The following is a 26,738-nucleotide window of genomic DNA, read 5'->3' on the forward strand; positions in this document are numbered from 1 at the left end:
CAGGAAGCTTCAAAGAATAAACCTTTAAAGGAGGACCTGTCATAGCTGTCCTCTCCCCCAGGGGTTCAGACTGCCCCACTATGTAACAGGGCCGAAAAAGTGGCCTGAAGGACAAGATTCATCATGGTGCCTCCTCATGGTGTCTAAACCAGAAGCTGTGCTTGGGCTACGGTGGGAATGAACCAGAACAGAAGTGGGGCTACTGAATCGCTTCCAGCCATTACCATCACCTTCTAGATAGCAAAGGCCAAAAGATTTTGGCAGTGGTAGGACTCTGGTTCACCTCTGCTTCGCTCCAGGGCTCACAGCTCATTTCTCTTCCTGACGGAGAGGTCTCCCGTGGGCTTCCTCGGACCCCCGTAGTACCAAGAGGCACCACCATGCTGTTTGTGCCCCATTCCCACTTCTTCTCTGCCTTTCTCCTGAACCTGAGTTGCTGTCATCTTTGCCTGCAGAAGCTTTGAAATATCAGTAGAGATCGAACCATTTGTCTGATCCCCCACCGTGCTTGCTTTTCACTGGGAGACAGCGATTGCTCTGCAATTTTGTGCCTTTTGTGCGTATGCCTTAGCGTGGGCTGGGCTAAGGATTCAGCGGTATCTATATGCTGACACGCACACAGTAGAGGCAGCTGGGTGCCCAGTACTGCTCCCACTCAAGTTAATAGCTAGCACTTAAGAAACGCTGTTCATGAAGATATATCCTCAGCACCAATAACAACCTTTTCCTTCCGAGCTGATGAGTTCTGTGCACTCAGCATCGGGGGTGACTTCAATGTCATTAGAGCACACAGCAACAATTATGCAGGATGATGTAGCGAGTGACACTGCACTGGGACTTTCCGCCATGGAGAGACCAAGCCGAGGTAGCATAATCTTTTTTATTAATATTCTCTCTATTTCACGGTGTAAAGCTGAAAATAACTTGTCACGACTATACATGCTCATGTGCCTTTGTAACCAAAGCAACAGCTATTGATGCACGCTTTTCTTGCTAACTACTCCTCTGCCCCAGAACTCGCTAGCGTTGGCTCACAACCGTGAGCAAAATTTTCTGAGGAGGAAGGGAATAGATGGTGAACAGGATGATTTTTTTTTTTACTTCTGTGAAGAAAGATTTTTAGATTAGATATGTCACTCTTTGCTTTGATCAGCAGGTCATGTATATAATCTTCCGGTGTGGCATTGACTACTTTTGTTTCTTCTGTTCATGGTTCTTTTAACTGCTGGAAAAGGCTTTTCCTCCTCACAGCCTGTCTTCTACTTCTTTCATGGCTTCAAAACATTGTATAGACCACTCGAATCCTTCAGCTGACATCTTTACTGTAAAAAAATCGGGCCCTTAATTCATATCTGCAAAGCTCTTTATTATTTATCCTACTTCTAAATCACTGGTTTTTTTCTCTCCTGATCTATTCCTCATGCTCAGAGCAGGCTTTATCTTGTATCTCCTTTGGTTTTCTTCTCCTGATTTTGGTTTTATACTTTCCTTTGAACTTCTTCCATCCCTGACATGAACTGCCAGAAGTCCTCTTTCTTCAACACTCTTCTTAAAACATCTTCAAATCGCTCCCTCGTCATTAGTAACTTTTACATATTTCTCCTTCTTCAGCAGTAATCTGTTCCATGTGACTGTGTACCTCCTCTTAGGCACACTGCAAGGTTTCTACTGTCAGGTTTTTAAGGCCAGATGGGCTCATATTGATGAATTATCTGAATTCCTCCATAAAAACACCGCAGAATTGCACCTTTACCTCCCTACATTGGTCCCAAAAGAGGAAAGCAGAGACTGGTTTTGAGAAAGTTACCCAATCCCCATTTAAATAGTTTAATAATAGAATATTTACCATAATCCATCTAATAATAGATGATTTGTTGCATGGTTGTCCCCTGTTTCTCCCCCAATTTACAATCTGGGATCTTACTTGTCCAGTCCAAACTTTCGGCAACTTATATTATGCATTCATCTCTGAAAGCTTAAAGATCCTTCAGTACTTGTTATCTTCTCCCTGTATATGTACCTATGGATCATGATCAAGGCAACTTTAAATATTCTTTTTGATTAGCTTTTTGATTAGCTTTCTTTGATTATCCCCTTTAAAGTAAATCATCTATTTCTGGATCTTCTGTACAGTGCTATGTAATATCTAATGCCCTGTGTTGGTTTTGAATATTAATACCCGCCTTCCAATCCACTCTGAGATAAAGGTATAATGCTGATGAGAGGTGAAAAAGTAATTTGCAATGGATAATATTATTCAGTAAGTGGGGCCTTCTTCTCTGTTCAAATATTTTATGCCACGGACTGAAAATATACATTCCAAGTTAACATATAATCAAACGGATGGGCTTTTTTTCATAACCCACTACAGAATATGCACTGGATGATTTGTGTATTGGCTGTTAGATTAAAAATAGGCGAGTTCAACAGAGTTCATCACAATAAATAATAGTGTGAAAGTTATTAAATGTATTACAGTAGATATCTTCAGAGTGGTAGCAGCAAGACAAAGTTTAAACTTACTTGTTACTATAATCAGGTAAGCTCCCTAGCATTTGTAGTCAGCAATGCAATTTCTCAGCTGGTAATGGCAAAACAAACAATAGACGAGATATTTCAACCCATAGAAGGAGTCCCTCTCCAAACCGTCCAGTTTTACTCACGCCTTCGTAAACTGCATCCACTGGCTAAACACTGTGCAATATAAGCTGGATGTTTCATTCCACAAGCAAAAATATATCACACCTATTCTACAATGTGAAAAACGCCCAACGTTGTTGAACATGAACTTTGCAAATATCTTGAAAGTCGCAGCCTGATTTCACCAATATCTGGCACGGACATCTTAGTATAAAGTGCCTTTATTGCCTAATTTATAAACATCTCAGGCTTAACTCATTAGCACACTACAAATTTAATTGCTTTTATTATTCCATTGTGAAAACCATGTGGCCTATTTTATACTAAAAGTTCGGCTCTAGCATCCATCATGCACTTATCTCCAAAGTCAATCCCATCTAGGCAAAGTCTTACACTAAGTGCCATTGCACCAGCAACGCTTACGTCGCAGGAACTAACAGAACCCCAGGAAGGCATTTCAAAGCTTGCCGGTTCATATCTGTATGCTTCCATAACCGCCTGTACTAAAAGCCTTAATTCCATAACGTAGCCAATATGTGTTTGCTACAGCTCAAATGAAGACCTCTAATTTGCACTGGAGTCAACTGGGCTTTTAGCTTTAGTTCCAGTTCAACCCCAGTGTTTTGGCCAAGACTGCAGCCGTGGCAGAGCTGCTCTCAGCACGTTGAAAATATTGGCTCTGTGGCTGCTGCACACGGAGCTCACAAACTTGTGTTTCTGAGAATACTTCTGTCAGCTAAACTCAGCGTCACAGAGAAAGCTTCCAGTAGCACATGCACTGGCTGAGACGGAGGTTTGGGTATTCAGACATTTGCTTTGCGCTCTCGTTGCCGTTATGAACATCAGGTGCTCCCATTTCAAAAACCTGGGCTGCTGCAAGCACAGAGCAATACACACATCACACAATAAAGCAGATGATAACCCAGCCCTGCGAGGTGGCCGAACACCTCCGGTGCAGCGATGAACACTGTCGACTCCTTCAGAGCTCAGCTTTATCTCGCGCCTTGCGGGGTGACGATCCAAGGCAAGAAAGTTAAAAGGAAAAAGCTCTCGGTAGCCAAAACCTCTTCCGCGGTCTCAGCCGGTGACGAGGCCCGTCAGCAGTCCTGTGTGCTCACGCTTGACCCGTGTCCTGCCACGGAGCGGGAGGTTTCCAAGCTGGCAGCAGCAGGGATGTTTTGCAATCCTCCTAATGGAATGACTGATAGGAGCTGACAGGCAGCCTCTCTGGGCAGCCTGGCCATTGTATCGCTGAGAAAATGTATTTCTCATTAATTCTTGAGGCTATTTTAGCAGATCATGCTGTGCCACACTTCACTGCAGAAAAGTCCCTTCTTTAATCAAATCTGGGGGAAAATCCCATTGAGGTCAATGACTGTTGGGTGTACAGGCGGAAGTAAGAGCCTAATATGCCTAACTCTTTATTGTCTCAGAGGTCTGTGGAGCTTGTTGCTGCTTTAAGAATTAATTTTGAATTTTCTCATGGCAGAAAAGAGATAACATTTCTCTCATCCCCCTTCATAAAAACCAACAGCTAATCCTCCTTCTTCTGTATCTATGGCCATTTTGAAGGACAACACTTGCCTTGAAGCACTGAACTTTTCATTTTCTTGTGGAAAATTGGGACGTAAAGATTTTCCTCATCCTGCACATTAGAAGAACAAAAAGATTTTGGCCCGTAAGCAGGAAGATCAGCTCATTCTTAAGACACTGCACTGGTACCCAGATGATCGCAGTGCAGCTTCTGACCAGTTCATAGGTTTCCCATGTTCTCATTGCATCACGGCTGAAGCAACTTGTTAAAATTAAAACTGTTAACATTTTTTCAGGGCAGAACGGGCCTCTCCCTGTGTATGCCATTTTAGGGATTCAGACCTGTCTGGCTTTGGAATACACTATTTGTAAGACATAACTCTCAGTTGCAAAAAATCAGCTTCATTCCGCTCTCAGGTACACTAGTAAAAATATGGAGTAATTGAAAACTGGATTGAGAAGGCAAATAAAATAACATAACAGAGAGTTTCTATCATGTTTATACTGATTTGGGAGCTGTTTATTGCTGTTGTTATTGCTGGTATTTCCATTCCAGAAACAATTCTACATGTACAAAACCAAGGAATTTAACATTTTTCTTGTATTCTTTCTTCTTTAATAATACCTACCTCCACATATTTTCTACCTACTTCTATTTTTTTGGTACCAGATCATTCATGGGAGAATAATTGTTGTTTGAATCCTACTTGTATTTACATGCTAAGAGAAGTTATTAGTTTAAATGTCACAATTATTAAAACAGATTAATTAATTGTCTCTAACTTCAGGAAAGATGGATTTATTTAACACCAGCTAAATGTAATAGGGAACACATACCTTACTGTAGTTGGTAGCTGTTGAAATCCCAATATGAAGCAAAATACCAACCCAATTAGGGTTTTAACTGCTAACAGAGGCCCATAAATCATGTCTCAAAGATGTTCTACAGGAACAACCTGGCCAGCAAAGCTCCAGACCATTTAGAAAACCCTACAGGGCAGCTCAAAAGTAATGTGCATATTTCACAAGTAGAATTTTCAATTCATTCTGGCTTTTACTGGGTCTCAAAACAGAGCTTTAAGATTTACAAAAGCAACCTGAGAAATCAGCACAGAAAACCAGCCACTTTGCGCTGTTCTCAGGCCCTTATTGTTCCCTCGAGTTGCAAAGGTACTTAAGAAGTTAAACATTCATTATCGTCTTCCCTTTCTTTGTATACCATCTCCTTTCTTAGGGGAGATGAAGCTACCGGCAGGAGTTTGTGCTGTTCCCAGGATCATTACTGGTTATGTGGCTTTCCATCTGCACATCTGCTCTTGAAGAACTACAGAGGACATCACACAAAAAGAGATAAAGTCACTTTTCAGAAACATCTCTATATACACTCAACTTGTCTTCTACTAAATTAGCAGCCATTCAGCCACATAAAGTAGTTTGCTATCGGAATGACTCCGGCATGATTTTTCGCTGCCCCTTTGAACAGTGCTGTCCATTTTGCAGGCTAACCACATCAGTCACCATCTCTGGCTGTCTGATTCATCTCTTCACATTTAAGTCAAGTTCCCAAAAGATGTTGAGCTCAGTGCTAGGGAGGACTGACATCTCCTTCAGTTAGTTTCTGCATTTTAGTTTTCTTTCCTTTTTTGTTTTTCCCTTTTTTTTCTCTTTTGGGGCTAAAAGCCCTGAAACCCCCCTACAGCAAGTATCCCACATTTCTTCCAGGAGCATTTCCTAGCCAGGGTCACTCCCTGTCTCTCAAGCACTTGCCTGAATCGCCAGATGGATGCAGCATCCGTGCGTTGGCCAGTGGCTCTGACTACATCCACATAAAGCACTCAGCGATGCTCAACCTTTAGCTCTGCCTGCCTGAGTTAAGATGTCTCTCTGAGCCCAGGCTACCGAAGCTGTTCGACTCGGCACAGTTTATAATCCCCTTTCACAAAAAAACCCCTGCCGTTTAAACTGTGACCCATTCCCGAGATAGCGGGAGCCGTGCGGAGCTGACCCAACACCAGCCGAGGACTTGTGATGGCGAAAGGCTTCTCCCAGCACTGGAAGGGCAGTCCTGCTGCTCCGAGCAGTCACGGTGAATTGCCTTATTCCAATTAGGGTATTTCTCGCCACGAAAACTCCCTTATCCTTAAGAAAGGGGCAATATTAACAAAACCTCTTAAAAGCTGCGGGTTTGGCCAATAGCCTCACGTAGAGGATAGCCGGCCCGTCCATGGGGAGCGGTTCTTGGATCCCCTACCCCGCCGCCCCATTGCAGATTTACGCCTGCCTCCGTTACCGCACCAGGGGAGCGTGTCTGCCCCGTAGCGACCTGGGTGGGCGAGAGCCTGCCAGCATGGCATGTCAGCTCCCATCGCGGCGTCCCAGGGAGTCGCAAGGTCCCAGTTGGGGCAGGGGTAGGTGGCCCAGGCCAGGAGCCACCTCCGCAGGGATGCTTGGAGCTAGAGCCGCCGCCTGGTGCGGATACGCGTGGCGGATACCGATGGCAGCGAACCGTGATCTGGTAAGAGGGGCTCTCCTTGTCGATGCTCTGGATTGTAGAGTCAACCTTGCAAAGCAAATATAGCCTCTGTTTCCTTGGCCTCAGAGTCGCTCCACCATAGCAAAGAAACACCGAAATCCTCAACATTTTTCCCCGTGCTGAGACGAAAGGCTAAGGCCCTCAGTCGGTAGCAAGCGATACGAGAGCTGAGGGCTCCCGCGGCACTCTCCGTGCACGTGAGTTTGTGAGACCGGAGGACGGGCTCATGGGCAGAGACCTTGCCTGAACCAGAATTGCTTTTCCACCCTTGTGCTCGGTCCCCGCTTTCCCACCTGCCGGCGTCACGGACAGGGAGCTTCAAGAGCAGCCTCCAGCCTTTTCCATTCTCTATGTATTCTGGGGTTTTTCTTTAATGAATAGCGATGTCTTTGGAAGGATATAAAGCGTGGATTTCTTTTCTCCTAAAACATAAGAAGATACTTATTAGAGTATCAAACAGATCTTGAAGCCTAAGGTAACCCATGTGCAATACCTCTGCCTTTCAGAAGTCAGCAGAACACACGGATCTATCGCTGTGGCGCTCTGCAAATCCGCTTTCAAAATACCCCGCGTACAAAATAACTCGCAGAGACTTAAATACGTTAATAACTTAAGAACCTAAATAAGCTGATATTTGATGTGACCTACATTAATGGGGAGGCATTACATGGCAGATAAGCAGAAAGTTCTCATCTATTGTATAATACATGATTTATTCATACTACAAACATATTGAGAAAAGGATATGCTCTGGCATTCTGTCTACTTATTTTTCCCGCAGAAAAAAAAATAAAAATGATGTAAGAAGATCATGCTGGTGAGAAGATATTCATATCACAACAGCAACAGACTTAGACTGCCAGATACTTCTTTATGGTTGGAAAGATATAGAGAAAAGCGCATAGGTTGCACCACAGTGCACCCATAATTCTCACTACCAGCCTAAGAGCGGAAGCAGTTCATAGAAGAGGCTAATGGCTTTACTCTGACTGATATCATTGCATTAATAAAAATCATCAATAAAAGCATCAATTCCTGCTGTACTGTAAATGAGACAGTGGCTGAGTGTGCACTGCAGCTGCAAGATAAGGGACTAGAAAGATATCTAAATTTTTGGCTAATTCTAGATGTCAAGATAATTGGATTTTCCAAATTAAACCTTTCTGTAGTTAAAGAGGATTAAGGTTAGGGACTGTAGCGGGGAAAGCTACTGTCACTGTTATGAAGAATTTTTTGCTACAGTGCCATTTTTCTTCTTCTATGTCTGCTCTAAGCAGGCAAAATGGCAAGAGCTTCATAAAAATATTGAAATAGTTCTATCATTTGCCATCAAAAGTTGGCACAGGAAAGCTTTGTTTCTTGTGCATCTACCTATTCATTTTATGAGCTCTTAACAGAATTTTAGTGGGTGTTGAAGGGACAATATACAATTGTTTAGGCTAAAGTTTAGGTTTTATCAAAAGGTCTGTGAAATGTAACATTACTAGATAGGGTAGAATGTAAGGATACTGGAGAGCCAAGGTGCTCAGAGAAGAGGAGTATGTGGCGTGGGGTCGAATACACGTTTAAACTCTTGATCGAGACAAAGTTTGTTATTTAGGAATGTCTTTTGGCTTTTTAATTGTCATGATAGCAAAGTACATCCCTCAAACCTTGGGAACGCTTGTGTTTCATGAAGGAATTAATTGGTATTTTAATAGAAGTGCTGACAATATAAATACTTCTTGAGACACTTTGTCTCCAGATGGTTTCTCTGCAGACTCTCTCTGATTCCCCACACTTCCAAAACAGGGATATAAACCTCCTGACATAGCAGAGCATGAGTCAGTCCCATAACTACAAAAAGAAATCTTCCCCATCATCAGATTACTCTGCAGCCTCTTCTCAAGCGAGTTCTTGCATCTTTGCTAAAGCAACAGGTTTTGTCCACTGCTGAGGTAAACCACCAAATTCAGTGGCCTCATGTCAATCATAGTCCTTACGTTATTTTACATTGCTAGAGGAGCTCTTTCTTACAGTTTAAGGTCATCTCAAGGACTTCACTTTTTCTAACTCTGCTGGAATTGAAGGCTGGAGCGTAGCACCATGTGATGAGATATCACTGCAGACCTCGCTTGCAACATATGCAAAAAAAAAAAAAAAAAAAAAATCTTTATCATCTTTATCAGTTTAGCAGCTACCCCCATAGTCATGAAAGAGCCTGACGCTTCTTCCACTCCGAGGCCAGAACAGCAACATCCTCCCTGGTGTATCTGAGAGGACATTGCAGAAAGGACCCTCTAGATGCAAAGACACCAAAACACATACAAGTGGGAAAAAACAATTGTCCTGTCCTCTCTGCAAGGACTTTCAGGAAAGTCCATTGGAGCCCTTGCAATCCTCTCCACAGTGTCACTATATCTTGAGTAGCTGCACGGTGTACGGCACAACAGATGATGTTCTGTAGCATTCCAGTTTCCTGGACAGATTGCCAGATACTCATCTACGGGTATGGACTTCAGTGCATAAAGGCTTAAGCAGAAAAATCCTTAGGGATTTCATCGTATAAAGTTTTCGCCTCCAAAGTTTTTATGGGCTGAAGTTTTATATCCTTAAAGACTTTACCCCATAAAAATCCAAGAGGATAATAAAACAAATAGCATCTATGTCCAGGGTCAGTAGCTTGGGGAAAAAAAATGCTCTTGGGTAATAATAATACCTTCAGTAGCAGTATTGACCAGAAACTACAGATCTATTCTTTTCCCCGTTGGCTGACATTTTACCATTATTGCCCTCTGAGCTAGTCCCTATCTGCATGCTGTGCAGAGTAGCCATGGGTACATGGCAATGCAGAGGTATTATAGGCACGACTTTGAACCGTTCTTGAGGATGATAAAGCCAAAAGTGAACTTTGCAGGCAGAATACAGAGCTCGTCTAGTCCAGCCGCTCACGTTTTCATCTCGCTGCCTCGCTCTATGTACTTTAAATCTGAAGCGTATGGATACACCCAAAACCACATTCACATGCTCATATTAATCCACATTAGGAAATGGCTGCCAAACTATAGAAAATAAACAGAATGCCCAACATCTCACACAAAATCAGGCTGACCTAATTCTGTGCCTGTATTTACACATGAAATTTAGTAAAACTTGAACAAGTTGGCCTCTGCCTTTTTAAAAATGTACCTTGGAAAGCTAGATTGGTACCATTGTTTTGCTGCTGATCCTCTAAGGGCCCTGAATGACGAGACAATTAAAGTCCATAGAAATATGAAATCCTAAAATCACTTTCCTATAAATCAGTGCAGACCGGTAAGTATTCCTGCAGGGAGGAACGGGCACGGATCCGTTCATGGGCCCCCGAGCTCTTGGCAGGAGGACACACTTGCTATTTTCTGGTCTGATACCTCCAGATCGGTGGCATTAACCACGGATAACACGGCTGTGCCCGTGGAAAGCTGGAACTCCTCCTCACCAGGGGGGAACGTTATTACTGCCCCAGGTGGTCGTGATACTATTACACACATTTGAAGCTTTTTAATTTTTCAGGGCTAAATACAGGCCACTCCAGACTGCTTCCATTCCAGTAAATGCAGGATAATGGGTTGACTAATACAGTAATCTAAAACATAAAGAGATCCCCAGTGATACCCTTGACATCCAGGCAGAGTATTCAGTGTAAGAGCACTCAGGGTGCACGTACTGCAGCCTATCCCAATATCTGCTCAAAACAATTATAGCATTTCTATGGTATTTCTGCATACCCCATACCAATAAACAGGATGGAAATAAACTGGCATAAGACCGTACCAGAGGACCTCTTGTCTAAAGCCATTAAAGAGAAGGACAAGGATACTTAACTAATTGGCACTCTCAGCCTTCCATTCGGGGTTGGTGGGAGCAGTCATCAGCTAAACAAATGACTCACGGAGGCACACTATGTCTTGGATAATTTTACATAGGTGGAGGATAGACTGGAGAACAAAAGTGAGGACTTGTCAATAAAACACCAAGCTAGTCCCACAATGATACCTTCTGTGAATCACTGTAGTGTATAAGGTGATCCGGGAGATTCATACAACCCTGTTAAAAAATATACATCTTTTCTTCTCACGCTTTTCTGACCATCTCTATTAACTTTGTGTTAGCATTGTCACTATTAACCTTGTTTACGCTTTTGCCAAGCTACATTAATGAAGCCTTGCAGTTCCCCCAGTTTCCAGAAAGGACGGCCCACGTCAAGAAGACAAAACCTTTGTTAGCAACAGACGCGGCCAAAGCAGCGCCGAACGTGATCTTACCCAAACCCCAACCCAGGAGGGAGCGCAGCTCAACCTCCCTTGCACTGATCGATAAGAGGACCGAGCAAGGCTGTTTCCAGGCTGGTAGCTCCTCCTGGCAGCTCCAGCACCAGTTCATTGGGGTCCACTCAGTGTGAAATCCACCTCTCCGCGTCAGATCGGCGCAATGCATCATCTGAGTCATTTTTAAGGGATGACAAGGTTCATAAGCTTCGTGTTGCCCTCTGCGCAGGAGTGAATTTTACTCTTAATGCAAATGGTGTTTAAATGCAATATTTTAAGACTAATATTCCGTATAGGCACAGTGTCTGATTCGTGCCAACCCAAGAGGTAATACAAATGCTTAGTATTGTTTAACCAGCTCCCAAGGACTGAATAAAAGCCTCAGATAAAAGATGTGACCTTCAGAGAGCATGGAATCACTTTTTCTTTTCATCTAAAAGATAATTTATCTAATACTTTTCTCCTCATTGAAGACATAGGCTCGCTGCACTGAAAACTGTTTACAAATGTTCTTTCTCCATTAAATTGATTTTCTGAGTATAGTAGGCAGTGTTTTCTGGAACTAATTTAAATTCCCCTCTAATTAATATTCAAGACTAAAATATGTTATCTTTGCATGACTGTGCAATTATTAAAGGGAAAATATCATCTGTGAAAGTAATTATTTTTCTTTTTTTTTTTTTTAACTAGCCATTAACCGACATGAAATGTATCATTTCTTTGCCTTTTTCAGGCTATGATTGAAGAAGCCATTGCTAGAGAAGTATCTTTTTCAGTTATGTACACACCATGTGTGACAGAAGTCAAGGCTGACAAAATAAACAAGATAAAGGACTTGTTTGCTAAAAAGCACCCTGATTACGTGGAGCACATATATACAGGTAACAGCGGATTTCACATGCTCTTAAGCACTGTATACTGTTTGCGTGTGTGTGTCTGACTCAAAAAGAGTTTGAGAGAGTCTGGAGCTCGAGCTCCAGACATTTCTACACTTCTGCGGGGGAAAATTAACTTCTGAGGTTTGCTCTACGATTGTACATTATTTAGGTAATCAAATCAGTACTGAGGCGAAGTACAGACTTTACACTACAAATCCCCATAAAGATGATTTTTACCCATGGAGCCCCATGTTTCCATTGTTGAATTTCATTACTGCAACTCATCTTTTGTTCAAAGGTAGATTTGCCATGTATTGTGGTGACAGCGAGACCCAAGTTCATTCCCACCTCCGTGGATATCCATCGGTCACCGATGGTCATCCCCGCAGCAGAGCCTTTGCTTCCCAAAAACATCCTCCCTTCTACGAGCACTAATGGACTAATCACCACCTTTGAGAGCATCTCAGCTGCGGGGATGGGAATAGATAGCCAGGTTTCCTTTAGCCTGTTGAAGACAAGTAGGTTCCAGAGTGAACAAGGGCTTTGCAGAGCCCGTTGTCATCTCCTGGCAGAGTGAACTCAAATAGCATCTCCTGGAGTAAACAGATGTTTAAATTCTGATGACCACAGCCTTATTTCAAGAGGAATGGTCATGACATTTTGGCAAAAAGGGAGGCAGGGGGACAAAAGGCATTTCTTACTATCATTAACCTGGTGACTTGCAACATAGTCGACCCTGAGAACGCTCGGCTTCGAGCTGATGATTGAGAAACATAAAGGGAAAAATACATTTCTCAAGTCAAATTCTGGAAAGCCTTTATCTTCATCACACAAACTAGATGTGCAGCTCACCGCTCACTGCTGCTTCCAGCAAGGTGGTCTGAAAGGCTGAGGTGCTGCCCACTCCCTGCAAGATTTACACCCAGGTCAGAGGTGATGGCTTAGTCCTTCCACCACCACTGAGCTCCAGCACTCTGCAGATAAATAAGGCTTCCAAAAGGATTACACATTGCTTCTTTCGGGAGGAAAAGAAAATCTATTCGAAAAGCATGAATAGGAATTAGGAGACCAAATGTTTACCACAAAACTCTGCAAATATTTAACACAAGTAAACTTGGGTTTTTTGGTTTTGTTTTGCTTTAGGAAACCAGTGTAAAACTAGATCATGTTTTGCAAGTTGCAGACTACCCATGTATTAGGTTTCTGGCAGTAGCTTTGGGGTTGTTTCAAGAGGGAGAATGAGGACTTGCCTGTCACGGAGGTTCTAAAATCCCTGTCTACCGTTTCCTTGCTGATGTGACTTTGTGGAGAATTTCCTGGGACAAAAGTGTTGGCATTTAAAGGAGCATAAAATAAAACTCCCTGAATCTGATTTTTAAAAAGATAAATTCATATTTCACATAACCCCCTCAATTTACAGCAAGGGTGAGACTTTCAGGAGCACATAAGCAGCAAAAGTGTGCAAGTGTTGCACCGAAACTCAATTTGTGTTCATAAATCACTGAATGACTCGGAAAGTGTCACCAGTCATTTTCTTACTCCTCCCAATAAGGAAAAGGAAGAAGGAGGGGGAAAGAAAAAAAAAAAAAAAAAAAAAAAAAAAGAAGAGGTAAAAGATCCCAGTCCTACAGTACTTTAGCCACTTATAAAACAGATTGAATAGAGCCACTTCTGCCTTCAAATATGTTTGTCTACAGAAAAATCTATCGGTTAAAAGAATTGCTTCAATTTTACACAAGTTTCTCGGAGGGCAGGTTCTGGGATCACTGAAGTTTCTAGGAATTAAATGGGATCGATAGCCAAGAACAAACAATATGGGTATCGGGGTTTTGAGAGTGCAGTGGTGTGAGAGGTCTCACATCTCCCGACCTCCCTCCTTTCTGTCCTGGAAACCCTCTCAGACAGAGCAGATGCAGCTCCTTTTCCTAGACTTGATGCTGAGATAACTCACAACAGCGTTAGGTGAAGTCAGCCAAAGCAGCAGGGGTTTCTCAACTTATCTATTCAGATCTGGCCTAAAAATCACACTGCCCACCAAAAAAACCATCACAAGCAACAAGTTTAGCTCATTGTCGGTGTGATACCACTGAGCATTCAACCTGCAGGTCTGTATCTCACATTTCACATCATAGGTGAAATTAAAAATATGAGCTAAGCCCCATTTTAACAGTGGGTGTGAAATACCAGACGTCTCATGAACATGTTATTTTAAATAACCTTCCTATTCTGCAACAATCATCTGTCCAATTTTAGCCCAAGTTCTGCTAGAGTGTAAGGACTGAATTAATTTCAAAGTTTTCCTTATTGCCAAGGAAAAGGAGCAGATACACATTTAAATCCAAGTGTGCAATGCAGTTTGTTGCAAAATTGAGAATCCGTTCAGAAGCAGAATATGCTGCAAGGGAAATATCAGGTCCACTCGCTTTGATTTATACAGGGGTAAGTCCGGAGAGCTCTGAGTGGGGTTCTCCATTTGTCACTGTGATCGCACAGCCTGGCATCTTAAAAGCAGAGCTCACTGAAAACAGAGCACGCCTTTGTGAAAAGTGACACTGACATTCAATCTAGGTTTATTTTTTGCAGGGGAAGGGGAGGGAGGAAAGGACTGGTCTGGCTCCCTAAGCAAAGGTGGTTTATACAATTGCTCTGAGCATCTGTCCTGGCCGAGGTCAGGGCAGACCGACCCGGCTGATACACTGGGAGTCTGGCAGCAGCAGGCACAAACTCTGGACAAGCCACAGCACAAGCTCTCCCATGCCGGCTGGGTGGATCAGCAAGAACAGGCAGGAAGCCTGGGATTACGGTGGTGGTGCTGGTGAAAGCACAAATCTGCAGGAAATCAAACCTCGCAAAGTCAGGGAACAACAAAACAGCTCCCTTTGCAGTTAAAAGATCGGGATGTTATGTTACTGAAGTGCTGAGTTATTAATGCTTTGGAGGAGCAGCATCAAAAAGTACATAAATGAAAAGAACGTGCTTCATCTTACGCATCAGCAAAATTTAAGCTGTTGATGCAAACGTTTGCAACGTCTGGAATTTCAACACCCAGTTATAGCTGGATGGGTTGGTTTGGTCGCCTTTGTTTTGGCAAGGTTTCTGGACTACTTGTCACTCCTTCTTAGACTTTGTGGTTTTTCCTCCAAAAAAAGTAACTTATCTTACAACCGAGAAGAAATGTGACAGTGGAAGTTATTTTCATTTCCCTATTCCAGATCCTCACGGATTTCACTTCTTGCCACAGACGGCTGGGTGGTCGTCCCTGCCTCCCCAGCGGTACTTACTGACTCTGGGTTTCAGAAACAAACGTATTGGAAAAATCTTGGAAAGGTGGTCAAGTAAAAAACTGCCGATCTTTTCAGGTACGCCAACTTGCTAAATAGCTGGGGTAGTTCAGGGGTCACCTCCATGATCCTTGCTAAAGGAGCGGGGTTGGGGAGCTTCTCGGGACCCATTTCTCTGTACTGGCAGCCCTGACTGTCCAGACAGCTCTCCTCATCCTCCTCTCTCCTCCAGTTTACCTGTCATCTTGCTAGATCCTCTGTGGAAAATGTATATGAATAAACATATTATACGTTTTTTTTATTTCATTTTCTAGACCAGAAAGCACCTTTCAGTCCTCTCACGAAAGAAGAAACAAAAAGATATTGGGATAACACTGGGAAAAAGATCGTGCCGGTAATGGATTTTATACGAAGCACCAAATTAACTGTGAGTATAAACTTCACTTTCTGGTGTGTAGCGTGTATGGCGGCAGAAGTTTGCGCGTCTGTGAATGACGTGTGCTTTTTGGTGGGCAATTCATTCTGCACATGCTCCCCCTGTGTCCAGAAATGCTCAGTGAATTGCCTTAGGGACAGAGTTCAGATGGGGTTTAGGTACTTTTTAAAAGTAGCCCTAATTATTTAACAGCGTACCCAGTTTATTTAAAATCACTTTGCATGCAATTTTCTCAAATCTTTATGGCCTATTATATTATGTCCCTACTTCACATAACCAGCAAAACTACTTGCTATATTTAATACCTGTAGTATACTACACATATCACCAGGATCTCCATCAAGAGTTAATAATTGGTACTTGAAGCATTTCTAGTGATTTAGATCCTGATCCCTATGTAGTGAAGTATGTGAAATAACCTTCAAATCTGTTACAACCATATTGAAGGTATATTAGTTAATTCTACTCCATACTTTCTGCAGTAATGTACACAGCTTTTTAGCACCATGGCTTTTGATTAGCACAAAAGGTCAAAAATCAAATTTGCATGTAGACTAGACTGTTTTAATGCAATTCTTAAATTATTCTCCTGAAAATAAGTGGAAGAAGCCTCTCCTCCCCAGATTGTAAATGCTAATGTTAACGCTTTTTCCCTAGCAATAACAGTTTTTCAGTTTTCTGTATGTTGAAGGAATCAGAGCCATTTCCTCGTCAGGGGTGTCTTAGCAAATCACAGGATTTATATTCTTAGGTTTTGATACCAGAGAGAAGGTTGACAAAAACTGCTACTTAGCAACCCCTAGCAAGGAAGAAACATTAGCTAGATATTTGGGGAAGCTATATCTCCTTTATTCTCAGAGAGCAGCTGCTGAAACAACAGTAAGTGCTTGAACTCACATGCTTAGTGGGAGGTAAAGGTGCTTAGTGCTTCGCCAAAATGGGCGCTCATAAAGCTTCTGCATCGGTGGGAGGCAGGTGGAGCAGGCTGAGGGCAGACATCCCCGAGGAAACACACAGCCGCTTCTTTCCAGTTCTTTCCTGAAGCCATGTGCTATTGGCTTTGGATGACCAAAAGCCCAAGTTATTGATGTGCAGACTAATGGAAGTGGCATCTTTGGGAGAGTGAAGTATCTGTTACCGCTGGGTGCATTGCACTTCAAACATTTAAGAAGCTAGAAGTATAAACAGACAGTGGCTTGGGTACCGGATACAGAATAAAATCCTGGGTCTTTCTAAAAGCCCCAGTAACACTCCAGTTTTTAAAAAATTTCTTTGACCCCACAATTCTCTCTTTGGGTATAACATAGAGCTTTTAGAGGTAGGAGTCTTCTATTGCAGTTATTCAGTCTCTAAAGAGTATCAGGAAGAGAAAAGTTTTGAAATCGGCTATCTTTTGGATTCTCCATAACTACCCTATTCTGTAAATGAATTTGGAGGAACAGGACCACGTGGTCCACGCAGGGATATGCGGAATCTGGTATCCAGGGTATAGGGAAAAGAAAACAAACTCCTCATGTAAGAGACGAGAGCAGAGTGGTGCGTTAGGATTGCTCAAGCCAGTCCCAACTAGCTGTATGAATTTACACTGCTCCTACACAGTAATATTTTCTACCAGCTCTAGACCTCACCTCATACATTTAAATATTCTTGCTGAAACAGAGGAGGGCTCCCAAAAATACAGGGTGAAATCCCAGCACCACTGAAGTCAGCACCAAACTTGCCTTTTTTTTCGGGGAGGTCGGCATAGCGTCCCCGTGGTTCAGGCAAGGTCTACCCCAGTGCCACCTCCAGCAGCAACAAGAATGGGCTGACAGGTCTGAACCGTGGTCCTAGAGATTTATAACCAGCCACCGGGGGGGCAGTATGGGAGCTTTAATGGAGAAGAGGAAAGCCCCGAGGCAGAAGAAATTATCTCTGAGTTAGAACAAACAGCTGCCCATTCTACATCCATTATCGGTGGAAACACGTTCACTTTCCCTTCAGTTTTCATAGCGTCGCATGATCCAGGCAAGACAAAACCTCTGACCCAAAGCGCAAATGACAAAGCCAGTTATACCTGATAATACAGATAGGCACAGAGCCAGAACTGCTCTGCTACTGGTGATTAAAATCTCTTTATGGGCCTGGCAGAGATTTGGCCACTTTTGCTTCCTTGAAAGTATTCCAAAATTTTCTTCAAGCTAGAAATATGATTCCGTTGTATTTGTGTCACACACAAACTAAATTAAAAACTTTTGCAAGACAAACTTCAGATACAGAGATACAAAGACTCTAGCTTTACCACCTCCTTTAAGAAGATAAAAGAATATATCTGTTTTTTAACAGAACAAACATTCCTTTCTGCCCTCTTCTCCATTTGCAGATGAAAACATACAATCCAAAATGCTTGTCCTAATCAGAATTTTTTTGACAAAAACATCTCAGTGCTGAAGCGGAGCTTGATAAGCTATGGCAACACTTAGTCAATTTTGCCACCTCAGCTTTGCAGCTATACGACCTAGAGTTAATTATATGATTTATACACACACCACTGTTGGTAAGACATGAAGTTAAAGGTTAAAAAAGTGAAGCATTTTCTATCAGTCCCCCTTCTTCAGAAAGAACAGCCAGTCCCATTTAAATCAAGGGGACATTTGCCTATTGTAAAGCAAAAAGCATTTGAGAAAGAATGTCGCAGTCTGGTCCCCGCGCGGCATCATCTGCTGCTGGTAGGGAAACGCCATAAACCTCATCTACCCAGAAATACATACCGTGACACAAAGTTTATTTTATTTGCCTTAAAAAATACGTATCGGTCAGACCTTTAGCTACTCGTATTCCAGTCAAGATTACCAGCGCTGACAAGTGGTTATTCTATCGAGTGGTTTCACTGGGGTAATTTCTGCTGCTTTGTACACACCAAGTTTGCCTTTCTCCTGCCAGAGTTCCATGTCATGGGCACATGATGATACTTAACAGGAGAAACAGTGGCCAGAGGGTCTTATTAGACTGCTCATCTTATAAAGGTGAACAAAACCTACCATATGACTCACAGCATGATACTTACATTTACAGATCTCGCTGTTTTGTTGTCTATTTTTTAAGTAGAGGGAAAGTGTTTACTACATATGGATTTCAGCATACACGTTTTTCTGGAGGATACCAAGGGCATTAAAGAAACATTATGATGGATTTTTTCCACTTGTCGTTGCAATACACTACAGAGCTGCTTGCAAGGCACAACTTCATTCAGTTTTCGAGCTGAAAAACAGTGGTAAAGACTCTACGGTAGAAAAGAAGAACTACTGGGGAGCATTCCGGACTTTTGCAAAGTGGTGCTCTTAAAGCTGAGAGTTAAACATGCCACAGTATTGGATATGACAGATCCTTCTTTAAATCCAGGCTGACCAGCCACTTCACTTTTCTTTTTCTTTAGCACTCAGCAATTAAACTTTATTTATAAATAGAAGTGGCATAAGGGATGACTCCTTTCTTGAGTATATAGAAAAGCAAAAAGTGGGGGTATCATCCCAAAATTCTCAATACAGAAAGGACACATGATTCACTCGTCTCACATGCTCTCCAGCTGCTTTTTGTGATGCAAGCCTGTCCTATCTTTGCTCTGGTTGATAGTTCTGGGTATTTAGCAGCAGCAAGTAAGCTCCACCCAGAACAGGCTGGTCTGCTTTTTGTAGGTGCTTTTTCATCCCAAGGTCAGAGGAATGAGGATGTGACAGGGCTGATCCTTGGGCATCAAGACCTTATTTCTCGCCTAGAAGGAAGGTTTTCAAAGACGCCTCTGGGGGTAAACAGCTTTTTGGGTTTGGATTGGTTTTTTTTTTAGTTCAAAGGGAATTTGTGCAGCAAAAAGTTTTCTGGGGAAAGCTCTCTTTTGGGAGGACCCCCACCTGAGGTGACATTGCCCATTATAAATAAAGGCGTCAAGAGAAAGTCCATCATTTGCTCGTTTTATACTTTTCTCTTTAAATTCTCCTTGGAATACCAGACAATAGGGGTGAGGCCCATCCAGAAAGTAACAGCATCATAATTTAATCATTTATTGTCTTAATATGTTACTGCATTTCTAACCGGGATGCAACTGCGACTCCTTATACTGCATTTGTTGGTTCCTTTGTTACCCGATTCCTCAAATGTGTATCTCTTCTCTTTGTTAAAGGAATCAACTCTTTTCCACTGAAGTCTCCATTTAAGTTTGCTCTTTACTTAACCTTCACCGTGCCTACCTGAGCTGGTTTCATCTTCATCTGATTGCTTGGCCACTTTGTTATGTTTTTTACTGCAGCTTAGTAGCCCCTTGAATTCTGCTATAGTTCATGTAATTCTCATCATGTGGTTCAGCTCCCTGTGGAATTTTTTCTCCTGCCAGCAGCAGTTATTTACTTTCTCTTTCAGCATTTTTCATTGTCACTGAAACGCCACCTCTGACAATGTTCAACCTCCTCTAATCCCTTCAAAAAAAACCCCACTGTCGGTTATTTATTTATTTACTTCCAACCTCCTATAAACTTAAATAGCATTGCTATGTCCACAGAGTGCATGTTGGCACAAACGCCCAATTTGTTTCCCATCGCTACGTGGCATGCTCTCTTATTTTTCTGGAGAGTCAAGCAGAGGAAGAATTGTTTTCTTTTTGCCTTTACTTTCCTAATCATTGGAGAAGCCCCCAACAGGCACAGCATGATGAGGGAGGATTTTTTACCTGCTTTCTTAGCTGATGACTCAATATACTCATTTCTTAGTGCTTACACAAAAAGGTTTTGGGCGGATTTCAAGAATAGCAGGGAAAAACCTTTTGCTGCATCTAAAATGTTGTGAGACTATTTCATGTTGATAAGAGCTCTCGTTCTCTCTCATTAACTGATTGCTTCTCCTTATTTTAATGCACACAGCTCTACCTGGGGACACAGCTATCTGGCTTTCAAACACCCACGATCAGGTGGAGACGAGGCTCCATTTTGTTCCTTGCTTTAGTGCCATGCTGACTAGACTGTGTCACACATTATAGATCACAGAAATCTTATTTTCCTGCTGATGTCTCCTACCCATACTAGGTCAGGTCCTCAGAAAAGGACTCATCAAATGATAAAAACAGTTTTTAACAAAGCTGTCCTGCTCTCCCTTCTTAGAGGTGGGTCAACAGGAGTTCATGAGAAGGTAGGCCTGGAAGGGCTCTCCCAGCTTCTCTGGTCAAATCACCTGCTATTATACACCTTTGTGTCACCTAATATCTTATTCACAAATTGAGTAAAATCCATCTCAGAACTAGTTAGGTTTTCCGCCTTATCTGCTCGTGGCAAAACACACTGCAGACCTTCAACCTGAATTATAAGAAGCTAGATTGCCATCCCAGTCTTATTTGTACCTATTTATACACAATGGTCCTTCTGTTATCATTGTCTTTTATCTCTCCTTCCCTTTTCGGTTGTTTGCTCTCTTTGGAATTTAGGCCTGCATTATGTTTATTGAGAAGAATAATAAGCTCTTGGCATTTTCATTAATAGACTAATCAAACCACACTTCTCTCAAAAGAGGTATCTCCTACCATGCTGGCTTCTCTGCTCCACGATGCTTGGGTTTAAATTAACCTCTCCAAACACAGCTGAGTGGAGCTATCTGCAATACTCCAGAGAACTGCTGACCAGAGCTCCTTTTCCCTGCACAGTGCCTGATTCTCTCCTTCAGCTGATGGAAATACCAGTTCATTGGCTCAGCTCTTTCTTTTCCAGTTGTTTTCATATCTGGAGCTCCCAGGTTATAGCTGCATTCCTGCCATTGGTCTCCAGTGCATGGTCTTTCACTTCATGTTATTTTACAACTATATTAGGTTTTATATTAAAAGGGGTAAAATTAACTGTACCAGAATTAGTTGTATTTTTCTGGAGTTAAAAGAAAACTAAGCTTTTTTCCATTATTATTCTTGTAAGTTGTATAGAAAGCAAGAACAGCATTGTTATTAAATTCTTAGACTTGGTACAAGAACTATGTTGATAGTCATTTTGATAACACTTGGTGCTTGCCTAGCGCAAATTTCTGCAAAACCAAGATCAAGATCAAAACAAGTGATCGAGATTCTTTGCCAAGAGAAGTTCATTTTAAAAACAAGACACCATTTATTGAAAAATAAATGTCATTCAAAACTTTCCTTTTACCCCGTTCAATATACGATTGGACCTAGAATCACCTATCTGGAAGCGTATGTAAACGGCAGCATCAGTGTGCCACCACATGTAAGTGCTAGAACAAAGGTCTGCTAAAAATACTGGAAGTGGTTTTGAAAATTGATGCCAATTCTTGGAATTTCAGGCACTTAAATACATTCAAAACCCTGATTAGATGAATGGAAATTTCACTCGGAAGGGCTGAGCATTCAGATATGCAATGGCTACATCTCGTCAGGAATCTAGGCCAAATTGCTTTTGAAAATCTCAGTAGGGTGCTTATTTGCATTTTTGGCACCAGAATACTTTTGAAAATATGGTGGTAAGGCTGGCATCCATCAAGTACTTCAGCAGGTGCTGAGATTTTATGCAAGCACTTGGCTGAGTTTCTGTATTCGCACGCTTAAAATTTACCACGTGCCTAGCTGCCTGGAGGATCAGAGACCACCTCTGCAGGTTTTAGTCCCTCAAGGTTATATATTTGAAAACTATGGATTTGCCTAGTCTGCAAACAAGCCATAAGCCGACACACTGCACGGTTTCCTCAACCACTTCACTGAAAATTTAAAAGCAATCCATAAAAGTCAGGTAATATTTAACAGAGGGGATTATGGAAAAGCCACTTCCAAATGAGAAAATTGCATTCCTGTTTGTTATCTGCTGTCTCCCCTTCACATATATTACGACTGCATATTTATTTTTCTAGTACTACTAGAGAGATTGTGGCAAGAAAGTCTCTTTTTTTCCCTCTATAAAGATTGTCAGCAGCATTATCTTAAAGGTGCTGAATGCCATAGTGCTTATAGTATCACCAGCACAAATATATATGATGATAAGCCTCAAGGCACAGGACTCAAAGGATAAGTGCGTTTCCTGCAACTCTCCTCTAACCTACTTGCTTTTGCTGAGAAAACAGGACAATCTCTGCGCGTGTTCACGTGGGATAGAGAAGTTGCATTACGCCAGCTTCCTCGGCCGTTTGCAGAGAGTCGAGGAACAGTCCCAAGTGATTAATCAAGCGATGGCTGAGCTAGCAACCATTCCCTACCTGCAGGACATCAGTCAGCAGGATGCCGAACTGGTAAGTATTTATTTCTAATACTTGTTTTGGCCTTTAGAGGCAGGGAGCCAGGGAGGGAAGGGCTGGGGCAGAGCACTGCGCTGCAATTTGCTCTGGAAGTCATTTTTCGTGTGCGTGGACCTGAAGTAGTTTTAAAATCCTACTGCAGTGCCTTGTCAGAGGAGGTGCTAATCACCTGCAAGGATGACTTTTATAGAACCAGCATGACTCATCTGTAGGCATATTTTTAAAACCTCTTCTTTTCCCCCAAACCTCCCCAAATCAGTCTGGGAAAATGATTGCAATTATTCAGATCGTGCTACTTTAAGATATCTAACACCAGAAGCCACCTGCAGCAAAACAGGCCGAATCTAGTTAAAGCAGAGGAGAGGGGGGGAAAAGAGAAAAAAGATTTTCTTTCCTGGCTCCAGCTACCACTTGCTCCCTGCCTCTGAATAAACCAGTCTACCTGCTATGCTTTTGTTTTCCCTTTGTAAAATGAGGGCAGTGATGCTAGCAGGGCTGTTGCAAGACTAGAGTCATTAATAGCTTGATAGTATATCAATAAGCTGCAATCAGAAAGCACCGTATGGTTATTCTTCCACGAGGCTGTCAGGTTTTCTGATGGGGGAGGGAGCTCACGTACATGCAAATTTCAAGTATTTCATTCTAGGAAAAAAAGAAAAAAAAAAAAAGTCCCTCTCCAGTTCCCTGCATTTAAATGCAGTCCAGTTTTGATGATCCAACTTCAGTTCACTAAAAACTCCTGGTTTTCCCAAAGCCAGTCCCGTTGACATTTGTTTGCAGTCCTGCAAAGCTCCTAAGCTCTGTAGAATTAAAGCTTCACAGCAGCTTGCTTTAGGGAAGACGAGCAGCGGCCTGCAACTGCAGGAGGTGGTTGCCAGACTTTGAAGTCTGGGCTCGAGATAAGGGAAACGACATTGCAAAGAAACTGTGTTATTAAAAGACATTCTCCTTTTGATGCAAGTTTGCTAGTATTAAACTTCACCAGGACCACATTTCAAAGCTGACTAAAGGGTCTTGAGTTATTGGTGTGCGTTTCAGTGATAGGTTTTTCTCTTGGGTACAATATTTTCAGTACATCACACATTAGGCACAGGCTATTACGCTGTTGACTGTATCTTGTCATGTAGTAATCATAAGCCTGACCTCCCTGGAAAGCTTTTTGGGGGAGGCTCTAGGCCACCCAAGGCAAAGGCCTTCAGTCTCTTAGGGGTAGGACTGGGCAGAACAAGGGTCTGTGCTGGGAGATTTAAGTGACAGATTGTAAATCTTTCAACAAAACACGTATGCTTTGTTTACTGAGCCCAAGATGAAAATGTTTTTTAAAAGAATAAAGGCAGAAAATCTCTACCAGCTACCCTGTCCAGAGCATTAAAATGTATTAATTCGGCATTCATTTCTTTTTCTTTGTCCTGTCATCCTGCTGTAAAATATATCTTTAGTCTGTGTGCACAAATGGAGGCTCAGATGCTTTGCAGCTAGAATATTTTAGTAAACTTCAGGCACCACGGTGTTAAGGCACAGGACTGCAAGCAAGAACTTGCAGAGTGACTTCACTGGGGACTGATTAATGGGATTTACCTTTCCCGGTGGCACCAGCCCACATGGCACAGGCTCCTTTTATGCCCTTTCCCTACCACATCACAACTGCATCAAGCACAGAACATTGCTGCCCATCGTTGGGTCTGCACGCCCAAACCATCCAGGGAGCGAGCGAAAGATCCTCGCTTGCTCAGCCTACCTGTCACCCTCCTCATTTCACCGGGGTCCAGGCGGGATGACACATTTGCAGGACTGGGCTTGTACTGGTGTGATTGAGCGGCTCTCAATGGATGCTACAGAGGCAGCCCCACCATGTCCGTGGGGTCAGAACCGCAGCACCCATGCTGACTTCACGTGCTTCTCGCTCTTCAGCAACTTTTCTAAGAGATATCTAAATTTTTCCGTGAAGAAAACTGAGCTGGCCAAATTCTAATCTCACATGTACTAATAAAAATTTAAAGTAATTCCTCTGAGGTCATTCCGACTTTACATTGGTAAAACTGAAATAAGACTTTATGACCGAGCAAGGCAGTTAAATTGTGTGAGTTAGAAAATGCTAAAGATGCCAAATGTTTATTATCACATACAGTAGAAGTTGTATAAAGTTTAAAACACACTGAATTTATAATAGGGCAATTTGCACTGATACAGGAAGGATCCCAAAGGCATTTCAGTTATAAACTCTTCTGTGTAAATGTCTTCCTGTAACTAAATAGATGGAGTCCTAATCTATTGCACAGAGAACTTCAACTGAGGCCTTTTTAGATCAGTATTTATTCACAGACCCTGGGAAAATAAAGACTTCCATTAGCTTGAAGAGTTGAATATAAGTGGGGAAAAACCCTGAAGAAAATCTTTCCAAGGTTTACGATTTCAATGTCACCATATTTGTACATCATAAATCAAGATGAAAGCTTGTTAAAAAGGCAGAAATCTCTTTCAATTTAAAATCAAATGAGGACAAGATATTTTTAAAAATGCAGCATTTTTCCTTGGAGGGGATTTTCCAAAAAAGATCAGCTTTGGGAGAATTACTGTGGTTTGCCAACTGCCCACTCTTGTAGCATGCACATTTTGTCTGCCAATAGAGCTGGTGAAAAACTTTGGGTGATAAAAATTAAAACCAGAGCACATATGCTGGGCACTTTTCACTGGTGTGTATCGATATCAATGATATTTTAATTGGAAAGGTTTCTTGTTTTAACTTCTTGCCCAAAGCAGTGAAACCTCCAGCCTGGTTGGGCTGTTGGAGCGGCCCCTTAGGGGTGACAGACTGATGTCCTGGTCCCTGCCCCGCTGGGTGCTCTTCGACCAGTTCTTCAGACAAAATCACTCCAAGAAAAGCGATGGAGAAATCCTTCCCTTCCCCTGACCGGTTCCTCCTCTGCCTGGTTTGACACAGGATCTGTGCTTCGCCCATTCTGCCCTTAATACCCTTAATCTCTGGGCTGTGTCTATTCTGGATTCATAGAAGGAGATTATCTGTCATAGAAATATTGTGATGGAAAATTTCTGACAGGTTCTGACTCCTTTTGCATTAAAGTCAGAGGCAGAAATTTGCAGTTTTGTTTTTCATGAATACTGATGCATGACCAAAAAAAAAAAAAAAAAAAAGCTTTTCATCAAATGTTTGGCCCAATAAGATTCAACTTAATGGCTGCACAAGCACAGAGAAAGCAGGCTGGAACCGACCACAGCAAATTTATTTAGAGATTCAAAAGAAGATTCCTCCATCATTTATCCATTGTTGGGACACGGACAAAAAGTTTTAACTTCAAAAACCTGAATGCAAAGGTAAACTTGAGGAAGTACAGATCTGCTCCTCGAATCTCAAGGTGGCATTTTTATATCTTGCGCAGATGAGCCTAAACACTGATGTTTTAAGTTTCATCAGCTTATGTACTTATATTAAACGGCTGCCCATCTAGGTACAGAAAGAAGAGACAACACGAATGCTTACTCTTACACTGTCCAATTACTCGTAATGAGTAACAAATTTGGGAAGAGGCATCAAAACCTATTGTTTGCATTCACTTTCACCAACTAAACATCCTGGAACAGACCTAATAGAGCACAGCAACATCACAGATACTAAATACAAGTTTCTCCCAGTTTGTTCCTAAATGCCAATGCCAAGGGCTGCTCACGGAAGGACACCCTGGATCCGACCCTTGTCTCTCCGTTACTGAATTAAAAGCAACTGAAACATTTTGAAGTGTTTGGGAAGGGCGCACAGCGAGGCAATGCTGTGACTAACCTGGAAGGGTCTGGAGCGAGGCAATAGTACAACTAACCTGAATTTTAGCCTTCCCTCTAACAGTAAGGACTGATTAGCAAGTATTTTCTTACAGCTTCTTTTTATAGTTT

At 42.2% G+C, this 26,738-nt stretch overlaps 1 protein-coding gene across 1 annotated transcript in view; it reads left to right on the forward strand.

Moving 5' to 3' along the window:
• Window positions 1-26,738, forward strand: part of SPATA16 (spermatogenesis associated 16) — an 85,860-nt gene that overhangs the window by 39,650 nt on the left and 19,472 nt on the right. The window contains exons 5-8 of the mRNA XM_069792708.1: window positions 11,726-11,873; window positions 15,083-15,229; window positions 15,466-15,578; window positions 22,662-22,826. Coding sequence (XP_069648809.1) covers window positions 11,726-11,873; window positions 15,083-15,229; window positions 15,466-15,578; window positions 22,662-22,826 — 573 coding nt within the window. The remainder of the gene's footprint in view (window positions 1-11,725; window positions 11,874-15,082; window positions 15,230-15,465; window positions 15,579-22,661; window positions 22,827-26,738) is intronic.

The sequence above is a fragment of the Haliaeetus albicilla genome, chromosome 9, assembly GCF_947461875.1.
Source record: "Haliaeetus albicilla chromosome 9, bHalAlb1.1, whole genome shotgun sequence".
Lineage (NCBI taxonomy): Eukaryota > Metazoa > Chordata > Aves > Accipitriformes > Accipitridae > Haliaeetus > Haliaeetus albicilla.